Source organism: Fundulus heteroclitus, chromosome 4 (genome assembly GCF_011125445.2).
Source record: "Fundulus heteroclitus isolate FHET01 chromosome 4, MU-UCD_Fhet_4.1, whole genome shotgun sequence".
In the NCBI taxonomy this organism is placed as follows: Eukaryota; Metazoa; Chordata; class Actinopteri; order Cyprinodontiformes; family Fundulidae; genus Fundulus; species Fundulus heteroclitus.
In genome coordinates this window covers 38552576-38567484 of record NC_046364.1, presented here as the reverse complement: position 1 = coordinate 38567484, position 14909 = coordinate 38552576, and the positions used below count along the sequence as shown (strand labels likewise).

Here is a 14909-nt window from a genome sequence, read left to right as displayed (position 1 = left end):
AGTAAAATTAACGGCTCAGAAAATACCCAGATTTGACATACTCTGGCATAGCATTCTGTCTGATCCAGACAAAAAACAAGTAATTACAGAATAGTTACTGAATAACACCTTGTTCTGTGGCCTTTCACACTTTCCAGGGAGTAACAATGGAGTAGGAAAGAGAGGTAACATGATAATGATGTATAGTGTGTGTGTGTGTGTGTGTGTGTGTGTGTGTGTGTGTGTGTCTACTACTGCAGAGTGTGTAGTACGGCACTTCTTCCCCTCAATTGCTACACACCGATGCCCGCACACAAAGGCATTTCTCATAAGCTTTCAATCACACACGCACCTCATTGAAGAACATTTTCCCCTCCTCTGCTGCTGATCAGATAGCTCCTTCTGTCTGTCAGCTAGTGCTCATATGAAAATACTAAAAGGTCAGGAATGACTGGAGGAGTACATATACATCCATCTGTGTCTACAGGGAGAAGCAACATGTAGCAAGAAGATGAATCTGTAACACGAGAAAGAGAAATGAAGCGCAACCCTTTCTTGTCGTTTCCCTGCTTCGTTTAAATCCTCAATTTTCATGCCTGCAGCTTTGTGTATCCTGCAGCTCACAGATTAAAGGCTCTGAGGTAACATTTGAATAAAGCAAGAATTCCTCATGTTTGTTCCTGAGCTGCCCATGCCTGTATGCACTGATGATAAAGTATATGAGTTATTAGCATAAGCCATTGTGTTGTGCTTGTACAGCCCCTTTTTTTGAAAATCTGAACACGCAACCTACCTAAAAAAGAAAAAAAAAATCAAATGGGTAATGTGTTAATTCATCCGGAGCTTGATTTTGGACAACAGAACGTGGATGGATTGATGGATGGCCCTGTTGCCGGAGAATGATCTCACTCTGAGCTGACTGCACTGCGTTTTTAACCTTAGCACATGATGCACGTCGGTTTTCATTCAGATACAGTTATATCTGGCCCTGTCACTTTGGGCTGCATGAGAAATCCTTCAGACCCCAGCAGATGCATGACATAACAAGATGAAACTCTGCAGACTGCTGCTTTGTAGTCAGTAACCATTTCTGCACACCGCTTCTAAGCCCTGTGCAATTTCTTGCATTTCAAAAAGAGCAGCGTGTCTTTCACAGCAGTAGCCTTACTCCCCATTTTCACACACAAAACGCCTTTGAGATGCACTAAAAAAAACCAAAAAACGCTTACCTCCATGGCCAGCGCGGCCGTTTGCTGGTCGTAATGATTGAGGAGATTGGGCATGAAGGTGGTGTTGTAAGGCAAATCCTGGCACATTCTCAGCCTGATGGGCTCACAGCTGAACTCACTGTGGCTCTCGATGGACTCCATGTGAGGTGCACCCGGGGAGAAGAAAAGCAGGAGGAGGAGGACGAACAGATAGCAGGAGGGGACTTTTTGTCTGCAGCTGGTTGTTACAGTCTTTGAAAGCCCATCTCTGCCACATCCTCCTCCGGCAGGTGTTTTCTTTTTAACGTTCGACATGTCGTCAAGTGTTCCAGACCGTTTATTTCATCCTTATTTTGACTGCAGCTTGATCAGAGAGAAATGTGTCCATTTTGAAAGTCATGCAAGTACCACAAGCTGACACTAAAAGTGAAATCCACAGACAGGATGCATCAAGACTAAACTGCACAAGGAAACTCCAGATTCAACAGAGCTGCACTTTGTGTCATTCTCCAACAGACAAGGACCTCTTCTCATTGCATTTCAGAATGTCTAAACCGTTTCCTCTTCCGAAGGATCCTCTATGAATCCTGGCGCTCCACTGGTCAAAGGCCAGCAAACCTCCTAACATCCCCAAGCTTATTTCAGAGCTCCATCTGTTAGTTGTCTCCTGTGGGCTTCCTCGCCGTCTGTCTTCTTTCAGTTGCTTTATCTTTTGTTGCTACATTTCCAGAGATGACTGGGGTAACTGCAAAGGGTCCGTTGCACCATAATCACCAAAAATCCTTCAGCCGATCTATCTGCAAAGACACAAAACGTCTCTCTTTAAACCGTCAGACTGCCTTGGATCCTGAAAACAGGTCTTACAAGTTTAAAATACAAAGAGGGGATTATAGCCTAAAAAAGCAAAGTGGATTTCCTTGAAGTTTACTGTTTCTGATATTATCTCTGATCAGCCCCACCCTTCTTTACATGAATAAAGTCATCCTATTATAGTCATACATTTACATCACCCAGATGGGTGCAAAGCAGATTTTTGCTCTGACAGAGAGTGTGTTCGCATTCTTAAGAAAAATTGTCTTGGCTTGTCTCAGTGTCGGATTATCTTCTTGTATGAGAGCTGAGTCAGCGGGGTCAGGTTGCAGACTACAGAAAGTGTGTTCAAAGTAAACCGCGACAGGCTCCTGTCAGCTTAGACGCCGATGTGAACGTACACCTGCGGATGAGAAGCTCAGACAATCCCCCCTCTGCTCAGGTTTGTACGACCTTCACTGGGCAACACAATATGGAGTGCAAAAGCTGGCATAAAAAAAAATCTTTAAAATAATTCAAGTTATTCGTATATGCCATAGTTAAAATTAAATATGTTTTAGAAATTACTGAATAAAAAATTGAATATCAAAATATTATTTAATTATATATATATATATATATATATATATATATATATATATATATATATATATATATATATATATATATATATATATATATATAAATAATTGTTTCAATATTTAACTGAATAGAGTATAAACATATTGTTGTTCTTTAAATACACCCTCAGCATCAGTCTGGTTAACCTGCACAGTAAACACAGTAAACCATATTAGGCCACTTAACTCTGCCATCTGACTTCAGTTCCAATCAGCTGTATTCAGTTTATTAGTATAATGCCGATTCAAAGCAAATATAAAAAACAGACAAACACCAAACACCATTTATATACGTGAAGCAATCCAATCACTATAGCTACAGATTAAAATTCAGTTACATACATTATAATTCAGTACACATTATAATACAGTGCCAACAAATTTATTTTATAATGCAAGTCATCTGTGCAAAACCCAGCAAACTGCATGGAGTAACTGAGTTTACAGCAATCCTTCTTTCAAGCAAGAATGTGGCGACAGCCGAAAGGAACAACTTCCTTTTAACAGGAAGAGGTCTTCAGCTTAGTATGATCGGCCATCGAATGCAACCGACTGAGGGTTTGAGAGGAAAGAGCAAACAGAGAGACAGAGAGCTGTTCCAGGAGTACTTTTTATGTTAAAGAAAAAGTACAGATCATAGTATTACAACTAGGTTTTGACTAACAGAATCAATTCATGATGTGTTGCAGCACAAGACCATGAAATAAATAAGTAAGAAAAAATGTAATAATAGTTTAATAGTGTTGTGCTTAACCACCTCATAAACAGATTTGGTTTTTTTTAAACATTTTACTCAGACACATGTGTCATAGAATTATATATAATTGAAGATTTAGTTATAACAACAACACTTATCTCCGTCATTGCAGCATACATTCCAGTGAAATCTGTCCCTTCTTTTAACCCATTCCACAGGGAGCAGCTGGCTGCCACTGTGCTGCGCCTGGGGAGCATTCTGGGGCTAAGGGTCTTGCTCAGGGACCAGGAGTGGCAGTTTGTGGGCTTCAAACCCAGAACCTTGCAGGCTCTCCAGGATGAAAGCTCCCTGCTTTCTAACCACTGGGCCAACACTCCCCAAATACATTTTATAGTTAAATTATGTATTTGTCTCCAACATATATGTCGTATATATACAAAACCATTTCATTATCTATTTGTGGACCTCCAATTTAATTAGGAATAAATATCCTTATTAATTTATAAACAGTTTACTTTCATGGCGGCAGGTGAAATATTTTTTAATTCTTTATGACATTATGGCACGTTTTGCGCTCCGTAGGGTAACGCCGCTCTGTGATGTTTCGCACTGAGACATAACGCGACTTTCCGTGTGGCTGAATGGTAAACTTTACGCATATGCTCGCAGCACAAATTAGACCTTTTTTGTTTAAAGCTTTGCGTCACGACGGCTTGAAGCAGAGCTGTCAGCCAGCCGCCACTAACATCGCTATATTGATTACTAATTTAGGTGAACACCTGCGTAACACTGACGGCGAGGCGCGCCGTTGGCGTCCGCTCCTTTAGGTTACCAGAAAAACGAGGCTGTTGGTTTCAGAGCCCTTAAACACCGCATCATCCACCGAGACAACCACACGCGGTGACACGCGAAAAAAATCCCCATCACAGTCTGTTTGTCACCGCAGCGTCTCCCACGCAGCAACAGCGCGCTGTCTGCGCGCAATTTTCCCTTTAAAGCGTTTATTGTCCAAGTCTGCACGCCTGTTTCACGGCTCACAATCACACCAGCAGCAGCGATGAGGTCTGACGTTACGGTAGGAAACGCTTTACCTGGTGTGTAGAGCAGCGGACCGTTCGGCTGGTTCCGGGCTCCGTTCACCGCAGCGCTACAACGCCGCGGCCGCTCGGCTCTCCTCTGCAGCTGGCTGCGTGCAGCGTGCAGCCCACTAGTCATCGGGAGCGCGGACTCAGCGTGACCGCGCAGACAGACTCCACCGTAGGAGTGGATGTGGGCGTGTTGCCCTACAGTGAGCTGCTTAAAAATTCATCTGGAGTATAATGGCATGCTTATGAAGCCTAATGTGTTGACTGGACTGCTGCTTCATGCCCAAAAAATATTATTTCTAAATATGAATTTAAAAACGGGAGATGATAAATCCCAGTCATTTGCTACATTTTCTTTATTTCTGCATTTATTTATCGCTGTCTCCTTTTTTGTCCTTCACAGAGTGCCACTAATTCGTTTCTCTCAACATAAAGCCCAGATCTCCTTGTCCCATAACAGCTCCATTGCAATATGTTAGAATATTACTGACAAGTTCATTTATTCTCAGTAAATCAATTCAAAAATGAATTTGCTGCCCACAGAGTGATATATTTGAGACCTCTACTGCAGCTAATTTTCACAACTATGGCTTACAGTTGATGAAAACCCCAGATCAAGTTTCTCTATAAACTAGAATGTTAGATAAGAGCAATAAAAATGCATTTTAATACAGAAATGCTATGGCTTACATAAGACAAAACTACTCACTCAACAGTCATTGACACCCTCCACATAGAGAGTAAGCCTTAAAATGTCATAGCTAAAGAAGTTAGTTGTTCAGTCATAATTGTGAAATTGATGGCAATAAATATATTTGAATAATTGTTATTGTTGTCTGTCTTGTCCATTATGACTTGTGCTGCTGCCTTTCTTGGCCAGGTCACAGCCAGGACTTGTGAAACAGGTCTGGATATCAGTGGGTCTTTTATCTGGTTAAATAAAGGTTTAATAAAAATAATTAATATTCAATAAATTAGAATATAAATTCTGATCAGGGTCACTTCTCAGATTAAAAGTACCTTTTGAAAATACTTAAAGGTATTAAATGTTGTCATTTAGCCCACATTTCTTTATACATTGTTTTATTGGTGTATTCTAATCATAAATGCTGTGTTTTTGTTAACAGTAAATAGAAAATCCTCATATTAAACAGAAATAGAAGCTTAAAAACAGCAGTCTGTGCAATTAATGTATAATGTGTTTTCAATAGCGTATTGAGTTACTGAATTAAATTAACATTTCAACAACATCCTATATTATTGAATATGACTGTATTAACGGGGGCTGCACACAGATGCATGTGGCAGCACTGTTGCCTTGCAGCAAATAGTTGCACTGCTTCCTTTCACAGTCATGACTATTGGGTTAATTGTCTTCCACATTGTCTTTAGGTGTTGGTGTGTGTCTCTAGTTCCTCTGTGATGGACCTGTCCAGAGTGTAGCCCGCCTCCTGTGACCTTGCGGGTACAGACAATGGATGCATGTGTTATTATTGGTAAGTTGAGTGGAAGAAAAGCATGTGAAAAAGGATGCTCAAGCAAAAGGAATAAGTGCTGCCAGAAGAGAATTGTGAACCAAAGCTCATTTAAGAGTTTGGTTTAGTTTCAGAAACCGTGGACTGCAGCAGACTAAGGAGATAAAAGACTGGATTGTTGCTCGATGTGGGTCCAAAGTCCTCGTTTTCTCTGATCACATTAACCTTAGCTTTACATTTGAAAACTAAAGTGCAGGGATCTGCCATGCTGGTGTTGGTCCAATGTGTTTTTTATCATATCCAAAGGCACTAGAACGGTTTACCAGGCAATTTTAGAGAACTAGATAATTTCTTTTGCTGACAAATTATGTGGAGAGGCTGCTTTTGTTTTTCCAACACAAATTGGCACCTGCTTACACTGCCAAATGGACCACTACCAAGTTTAATAAACATGGTTATCCCTTGCTTAACTAAAATGTCCAGACTTAAACCTCGCAGATAATCTTTGTGGTATTTTTTTTTTCCTGTAGGAAATGAGACCCAAAAAACGCAGACAAAATGAAGGCTGCTATAAAAGATAACAGCTCAGCAGAGCGCCCATGCCACGCTGCGGTACTCCAAGCTGAAGGAGGCCCAGAGAGTACTGACTCTGTATAATGTGCATCATATGGACATCCTATACAGTACGCTCACATATTTTGTTAAAAATCAAATTTTCTTTTTTAAAGATTTGTGATTCCATATTTACATTTTGTGAGAAACAGAATTTTAGCTTTCAATACTGTAACAGAAATAAATACTTCAAATATACCACTGTGTATATCCATGTAGTATCCATGATACAGTTACTGAAATGAACAAACATTTTTGCTGATACTCTAATTTGTTAATATGTGACTGCATTTGCCAACAGTATTATAAAACTCATAAAAGCTCCAGATTTTAGTTTTCCAAAGTTTAGTTTTAAGAAGTCCATATCTGTTCTTAACTTAATGACACAGATTAAAAGCTTAAATAACACTTAATACTAAGAAGCAAAGAATGTGTGACTGTTCATTTTATATCATGTTTTTTACTCGTATCTTTAAAGTCCTCCTTAAAATGATTTAAATCTCCTGTTGCAGTTTGACAAGTTGTTGTGACTGTATAAGTCAACACTTGTGTCAATATTTGTCCCCCAGAGCCTCAGGATTAGCACTGTGTGCTATGATTTCCTTCCACAGCATTAAGCACGGCCGTAGATTAACCGTTTCATGGATGATCTGATCCTGATCCTCTCTGTCAGAAAATTGTGGGGGGTCCAGCTCTATGGCTGCTCATGCTGCTGACCCACATACTGCCTTTAACCTTTTAATATGACCCCACATAACAATGCCCACCATTACTCTACAGAACATACATAAATGCACTCAGTCCGTACACAGCTTTGGCGAGATTCAACAATTTTAATGTATGTAGTTCCAAATAAATTAATTTAACAAAATATTTGAGTGTTTCTCTTCATATTTGATAAAAAAAATACCGATGAACAAACTTGGCAATGTCAAATGATGTAGAAAAAAAACTGAAATGGAGAGTTTTTGTCCCACAAATACAGATTTCTTAACAAGGCAACTACAGTAAGATATATCAGAAACTGATAATTATTAGTCTATTTTAATCATGATAATATTCATTATAAGAGAACTACCCGCAAACACTGCATGTCTGTTTTACCTTCTGGTATAACGGCAACAATATACCAAAACAAACATGCAGTTTACTATTTAATGGCATTAAAGTGGATGGATAAATTAGGTAAATCATTTTATTTTATTCCAGTTTCACACTGGAAATCAAATCTGAATTTAGAAAAAAAGAAGAAAACATATGAATTAAAAGATTTAATGGAGTGGCTAAGAATGTGAAGAAAAAGCTAAATAATGACTCTTTTTGCGTTCTGTAGAATAAGAATTCCTACAAATAAAAATATAGCAAACAACTCAGTCTATATAAACACTGGTTTCTCCATAATAAAAACACGCTGAGCACATATCAGCCACTAATGAACCCAAACCGCGAGGAGGCCGTTTCAGGACACACACCTATGAGCACTTATTAATATTCATTATGGCACTTTATGTTCTTCTGTTTGAAATGGACGGACTTCAACAGACTTCTGAGGCGCTTTAGGCTTGAGTGTTTAGATGTTTTCCGATCAGGCGGCGGGTTTGGGGAGAGCGCTCAGCCTCTTCCTCCAACTGTGATCCAAAAGGAAGAAAATATTATTAGCTTGAACACATCTGCTACAGCTGTCCAATAAAATGTATAATCAAGATATTTAACAATGGAACATCATTACTGTAATAAAACATTGGCGCCTTAGTATTCTATACTAAAATTAATTATATATATTTAAAAAAATTAAGTCTATTTAGAATAAAATTTTATACCTAAGTAACTGGAGGGCATAAGATAATTTTTTTGTTGATCAGTGTTAAAAAAAAAACTTTTATCATCCCTTTTCTATGTCACAGCGAAAAGTAAACAAATCAGTAAAGTATAGGAAAAACATCAACAAATAGAAAAGATTTCCAGTAAATATTGGATTTCTTACCATGCAATTTCAATGTTAAAGAGGAGTTTAAAAAAAAGAAAAAGAATTAAAAAGCCCCAACAATGACATAAAGACATTTAAACAAAATGTCCCAAAAATCTTAATCTTAAAAATAAAAATCTTTAGTTTTAGTAAAATAAAATCTTGTTTCCAGAAAAATGTTTTATAATGACCCTGAGGGGAAAGATTGAAGGCTTGAATATCGAGTATTCGAAGTGCTTTACACTAGTGCCTCGCTGATACACTGCTACGCTTATTGGTAGGCAACTTAGGGTAAAGTGCCTTGCCCAGAGGCACGTGTCACAGGAGGAAGTGGGAATTTCTGATTGTAAGACAACTACTCCATCCACCGTAGCTGTAGTCACGGTTATGTCCCATTCATATAATTATTTATGCAATAAGACAAAGCATTGCAGATTAAATAACTTAATATGAAAGCTAATGTCTCATATCTTATAATTGTATAGAAATGATTAAATACTAACCGTAACACACTTTTTAATTTAGATTCACACCAACATGTATTCCTAGCCATATCAAACCTCCACAGAAAAAAAAACACTTTTACATATTAAAGACTTTTTAGTAGGTGAATAAAAATGGGGAAAATACTCATTATTCATTGTTATTATTATCATTTATGATGATTACTATTATTATTAACCATAATATACTCTAGATAACACATACATAAGAGAATAGAAGAGAATACGACCTTCTGAAACCTGCTTTATAATTTAGGTCAAAATAAAAGTGACGCCTTTCTGAAAATCCTCCTGTAAAAGTGAGATGTTCACTGAATACTTAACTACTATGACTACTATATTTTTACTATACTATATTTAGAATTTCTTCAACTATTAAAAAGAAATAAAAGGCTAAGAAAAACATTTTATAGGGAAATTCCCCAGGTGGACTTGACATGATTATCCTGCAAATTATTAAGTTCTGTTTGAATAAAAATCAAGCCAGAACCAGAACACCATTGTGAGTCAGAGAGAGAGATTCAGACAGTCCCAGACAACAGTTAGAGCCTCCAAGCACATCCGTCTGCCTCGCACAAAGAAACCCACCTGCTCTTTGATGTAGCTTTTCCCACAGGGTGCCAGCCCTCTGAGCGCCAGTCCAACGATGAAGCACCACAGCGACAGTCCGGCTTCGGCTGCCGACAGCAGAGCGCAGGGGATCCACAGAGCCAGAGTGGTATCCTGAGGGACAGGAGGAAGTGGAGCCAAGATAAAGTTTCTCCTGTGATGCTTATAAATGCAAAAGCAAAATCATATACAAGAAAAATAAGCAGGAAACGTTCCACCCTTCACTCACATAGATTCGTGTCGTGTCAAACGGGCACTGGGCACTGACAGGCGAGCGGGCATTGATGGGCACCACTGTGTCGTTGCATCCATACATCAGACCGCTCCCATTTTGGGCAATGGTGATGCTGATGGCCAAGAGGAGACCGACGCAGCACGCCGCCGACAGCAAAGCGTTCAGGAATGACGAAACCAGAAGCCCTATTTGCTGAGGATTCAGAGACAACATCAAGAGATTTGCCAAAAAAAAAAAAAAAAAAAATCACAACCAGATGTGTTTCACTATCTGAAGCCAAATGAAACTCTTACCAGCTTAATCTTGTGAAGGTTCCTTGAAACCACAATGGCAGTAATCCCAGAGGCAATGCTCTGTCAGATCAACATGAGAAGATGAGCATTTTAACTATGAACAAGGTAGGCTTTATTAGCTCGGGTGGAACAGCAAGGAATCCTAGCCCCCGGTTGTGAAGCTGGATTTTTAATTTCATGTTTGGCTAAAAAAAAGGTGAACTAATTCAGAGCACAGAACAGAGCACATCAAGAAAACAAAGCCATCGATAAAAAAAACTAAATCTAATCCATACATTTTGTAACCCCTATATATTCTGCCTCGTTTAAAACCGTCATGTCCCATTTGTAAGTCATTTTTTAAAAAAAGTGAAGGTTCACACCATCTCATGGCTGACAAGTGTCAGTTTATCTGATAAATGAATGTAATGAGGCCTGCCCTCCAGGGACTACTGATTGGTTTGAAGAACCAGCTCCTTTATGACGGGCAAGTTCGGTCTTGATCACAGAGGAAAAACACAGCAGTATTACTGAGCAGAGAGAGGATAATCAACTCTGGGACCTAAATGTTTCTATCTAGTGCTTGTTAAGTTGCTGCTCCGTGGCAGAAGCGAAACAGAAATCACGAGACAAAAATCATAAAATAGAAGAAATAAAAAGGTTAATGCGCATCGAACTGCAAGAAATAACATGATAGCGTAAGCTATCTTTATTAGTTGTGATCTTTATGTGTTCTTTAAGCTATCTTTATGTGTTTGATCAAAGCAGTTTCTGCTTCATACCACTCTGCATTGTAGACTCTACATAACTCATGCTGGTTACTTTTAACACTGCAGTGGAAAGAGAAAGAGGGCGGGAGTGTGTACAAAGGCAGATTAATTGCTGAGTGGTAGCTCAGGAGTTCAAAGGAAATATAGCTGGCCATCTGGGTGGAGCCGAGGTGAGAGGTCTCCTGTTGTATCAACAGCACATTAAAGCTGCTGTTAGCACAAAATCAAGCGCAAATCAACTTTTTTTAGTTCTTAAATACATTTTGTTGTGCACTTGGAGTCTGTAGGAGTTCAGAAATATTGAATAGTCTGTCCAAGTCGTTCAGTTTTGATGACTGAAAATGATTGCTTGCTCATTACACTGTCCCCCAGCATATTACAAAAAATGGCCGAACGGGGTGGAGTGCAACGCTCTCAAGGTGGGTGTGAAGGAAGTCCCTCTAGATTTAAAGAAACAGCTCCAGAATGAGTTTTTCTCAGACCTCAGAACAGGGGTACGAAGGGATTTTCACTGTATATAGATCACACATGAATGATTTCAATGTGAGAAGAAAGGATTTAAAAACATGATATGTCCCCTTTAATATTAAATGTAGAAGTTACAGAATCAATGCTGGTATTGGTGCAACAAGCTGTGGACAAGTTTAAAGCACAGTTACATTCTTTAAACAATATCTAAAGAAGTCTCAGACCTTTGTTCAAGCAGACATCTTAAAGTGAAAAGACTGCTTACCCACCAAGAACCCCCCCCCCCCCAACACACACACACACACACACAAATCTCCACAAATCTGAACTCAATGCAATAGTGACAACATTGTTAAATTGAAGAAAGAATAAAGAAATGGTAAATGTCTTGTACTTGCAATGCGCTTTAACTAGTCTGAAGACCCCAAAGCGCTTCACACTACAGTCTCACATTCACACCCTGACGGTGGTGAGCTGTGTTAGTAGCCACAAATTGCAGTGCAGAAGTTCTCCCACCAACCTAATGGAGCTAGAACTAGAAGACTGTCAAATGTTTTACTCTGGATGTGAAAACAAAAACAACCTTGCAAATGTAACTACAGCAAAATGTTTTTTCCACAAACTATCGGGTCACTGAGGCCGAACAGTGAAGCATGGTAGACTTTACATATTTTTATTTGTATAAACTCCAATAATCCTTCACTTTGCAATTATGCAAATGTTGATCTGTCAAAAAATAAGTAAAATTAAATAAAATAAAATGTTAAAAAAATCTATCAAATATTTTGAGATGTGTAGTTATAACATTAAAAGATGTTAAACATTTTTAAGTACACTTTTGCAGTGCAACGTAAATACTAAAAACTAAGTATACTGCTCAATAAGCCTAGCTAAACAAACTGTAGAACTTTAGCCACCAGAGGATAGATTTTATGTATTTCAAATAAAATGTATGGTTGCTCATGCTGAACCTGGTTCTGCTGGAGGCTTTTTCTGCCTTTAAAAAATAAAAAAATTTTTTTTAATCTTGACAATATAAATATGAATAAATATCATGTAATTAAGATTAAACCTAATTCTCAAACCAGAAAAATTAAATAATAAACAATTATGAAATTTGTGGTTGCTTAGTAATTCTCATCAGCAGAGAGAAAGAGGAAGAGCAGAGGAGAGGAAGACTAAAACAGAGAGGTGAACTTGGATGAGAAGAGAGAAGATATAAAGGCGACACCAGGGTAAGAAAAAGTAATGATGTTGGCACACAACATGGTCCTTCAGATTTGGATGGGAGCACAGACTGAGCCACCTGAACTGCTGAGATGATTTAAAACCAAACAAAAGGTCTGAAGAAGTAACTCACCAGCAGGCCAGATGTGACTGAAATGATGTTGGCTACTGTGTATTCAGTACTGATGTGCTGGCTGGGTTTTGAAATGTGACGCAGGACACTGCCATGGACGATGGCGCCCAGGATGAAGTTGATATGGCCGACCAGGATGAGAATCAGCCCCTTTTTCATCAGCCTGCCAGGCCCTTTGTCCTTATCTGCGGGGCAGAAGAACAAGGAATAGCTTCTATGTTTCAGTGCCATTAGGACAGACAGGAATTAGTGAGAAGCTATAATTACAGACAAATGAGACACATTCTAGTTTTAATACAAATATTTAGATTTTATTACTGTCACAGTAATAATACGTGTAGGTTTTAAGACTTCAGCAGATATTTAAGATTAAATGGTAAATAATATCCTTGAGCTGGAAGATGGATCGTCTGGAGATTTTTTTGTGTTAAATGGAAATTTAACACAGTTTTCTTCTGTTGCCACCTAATTGCTCAGGAAGAGGGGTTGCAACTAAAGTCAAAGATTCAATGCAACCGCCTGGGTCTCCCCAGATAGGTTATGTTTTACCAACTGCTAGCATTAACTGCAGCAGTGAACCAAAATGTCCACACATTGAACTTTAACTTGTACTGCATTATACTTGGGATCAAATTTGATTTGGGTTATGTATTGAATGTGAAAGTGACTATACAACTAAATTGTATTTGGAAATGATTGGATTGATTTGTACTGAATTTGGACCAACCTGGATTCTGTATATCTAGATATGAAATTGGCCTTGTTTTGTAAACAGCCCTGAGAAGACTTTTTTTTTTAAATAACAATAATACTTTTCTAATTTTGAAAAGGGCTTATTGGTTATACTGTTAAGCCCAAAATTATTCATATCCCTGAGAGATTTTAAATGTATTTTATTCAACCTGGAAGTTTGTTTCTGATTAGAAATGAGGCAAGTGTACTGAAAATGTAAAAGGACCTTCAACTTTAAAAAGCCAAAAAAGTTTAGCAACATTTCATTAAGAATTGCATGTTAAAAAATATTTCCTCCCCTCTCAATAATAATTGAAATTTATTTTTGGTATTACAGCAAACAAGGCCTTCTTATAATTACTGACTGTTTTTGACCATTTGTTTATGGTGATGGTATCTCCGTGTCTTTGAGGCTGAAAGGACTCCTTACCATCACCCTAATCTGCAGCTGCCTCCACGGATTCCCTCTCTACCAGATTCTAGTCAGCTGCTCCAGAACCCAATGTTAACTACTTCAAGACAGAAGACATTTGTGGGCAAAATTAAAAGATTACTTTAAATCTAGATCTGTTGATGGCATTAATACCTTGCTTACAGACATTAGGCTACAAGCAAGCAATATATGGAACGATTATATACCAACCAGTGAATAGCTTAAATAGCTCTTGGCTCACACATTAAGGTTTAGCTAAACACGTAATCATTTCCCTGTTCTTGGGTTTAATCTTTACCAAACAGGAAACATTTTTAATGAACAGGTTAAATCGCAGAAAGTGCATTTATGCACGCAAAGGCTTTACTACGGTGGCCGCCGTAGGCTACTTTACGGACTGTTGCTGATCTGGAAGTTGTATTATTTTCTAGGACTCCGTAAATGAACTGACAAAGGATGCCCACGTTTCGTTAATAAAAATCCGTCCAACGCTTGCAGGCCTGCTGTGGAGGCAAAAGGCGGACAACCCTTGACCCCTCTCTGAAAACGCGCTTTTTTTTTTCTTTAGATCTCCCAAAACAAGAGAGCAAACACTCACCGAAGCTGCACATCTCTTTGCTGGAGGTTAAAATCTTTCCTCCTTTTTATCGTGTTTTCGGGATTTTTTCCCCACAGTAACCACTCCAAAACAAAAGCGTCTTGAGCCGCTGTGTCCCACACGGACGTCCCTCTCTCCACTTCCTGGATGACGTCATCAGTTACCTGGGAATTACCTGAGACCTCCTGCGTGCGCCCCTGCTGCGACTAAATTAGAAATCAGAATTTATTCTTCAAAAATATCGACATTTTAATTTATTCTGAATTTATTAAACGCAGGGGAATATATTTAATCTAATGACTTAGATGATTGCCCTTTACACCCAATGAAAGTGCCATAATTCACTTTCTTACAAATTAAAAATATTTTTTTCAAATATCAAAAGTCCACAGCTAAGCCACAAAAGTTAAAGCTAAAAAAGCTGATTTCCCCAGGCATTTTATAAAAAATTGGGGTTCAAGAAAAAAAAAAAAAAGG

General features: G+C 38.5%; 2 protein-coding genes across 4 annotated transcripts in view; both read right to left on the bottom strand.

Moving 5' to 3' along the window:
* LOC105939396 (frizzled-3) overlaps positions 1-4549 on the bottom strand; it is a 41080-nt gene extending 36531 nt beyond the window's left edge. The window contains exons 1-2 of one of the 3 annotated variants that reach the window (XM_021308066.2): positions 4406-4549; positions 1209-1984 (exon numbers count right to left, since the gene is read on the bottom strand). In XM_021308066.2, the coding sequence (XP_021163741.2) occupies positions 1209-1502 (294 nt within the window). In that variant the 5' untranslated portion in view covers positions 1503-1984; positions 4406-4549. Of the gene's footprint in view, positions 1-1208; positions 1985-4405 lie in introns of those variants that run through there. The other 2 variants (XM_012881526.3, XM_036136523.1) reach the window with 2 other exon arrangements.
* A 2745-nt stretch (positions 4550-7294) lies between these two features.
* LOC118556410 (keratinocyte-associated protein 3-like) lies at positions 7295-14555 on the bottom strand. Its single transcript, XM_036136521.1, has 6 exons — positions 14433-14555; positions 12670-12854; positions 10093-10152; positions 9794-9991; positions 9544-9678; positions 7295-8114 (listed from the first exon to the last, which is right to left on the bottom strand). Exons 1-6 carry the CDS (start codon positions 14443-14445, stop codon positions 8043-8045), a joined length of 663 nt encoding a protein of 220 aa, XP_035992414.1. The 5' UTR covers positions 14446-14555; the 3' UTR covers positions 7295-8042.
* Positions 14556-14909: the final 354 nt, after the last annotated feature.

Coding starts and splice junctions, on each gene's coding strand:
- LOC118556410 (XM_036136521.1), bottom strand. Junction 10,153..12,669: donor CAGTCACATCTGGCCTGCTG/GTGAGTTACTTC, acceptor TTGATCTGACAG/AGCATTGCCTCTGGGATTAC. Junction 9,992..10,092: donor ACCTTCACAAGATTAAGCTG/GTAAGAGTTTCA, acceptor CTGAATCCTCAG/CAAATAGGGCTTCTGGTTTC.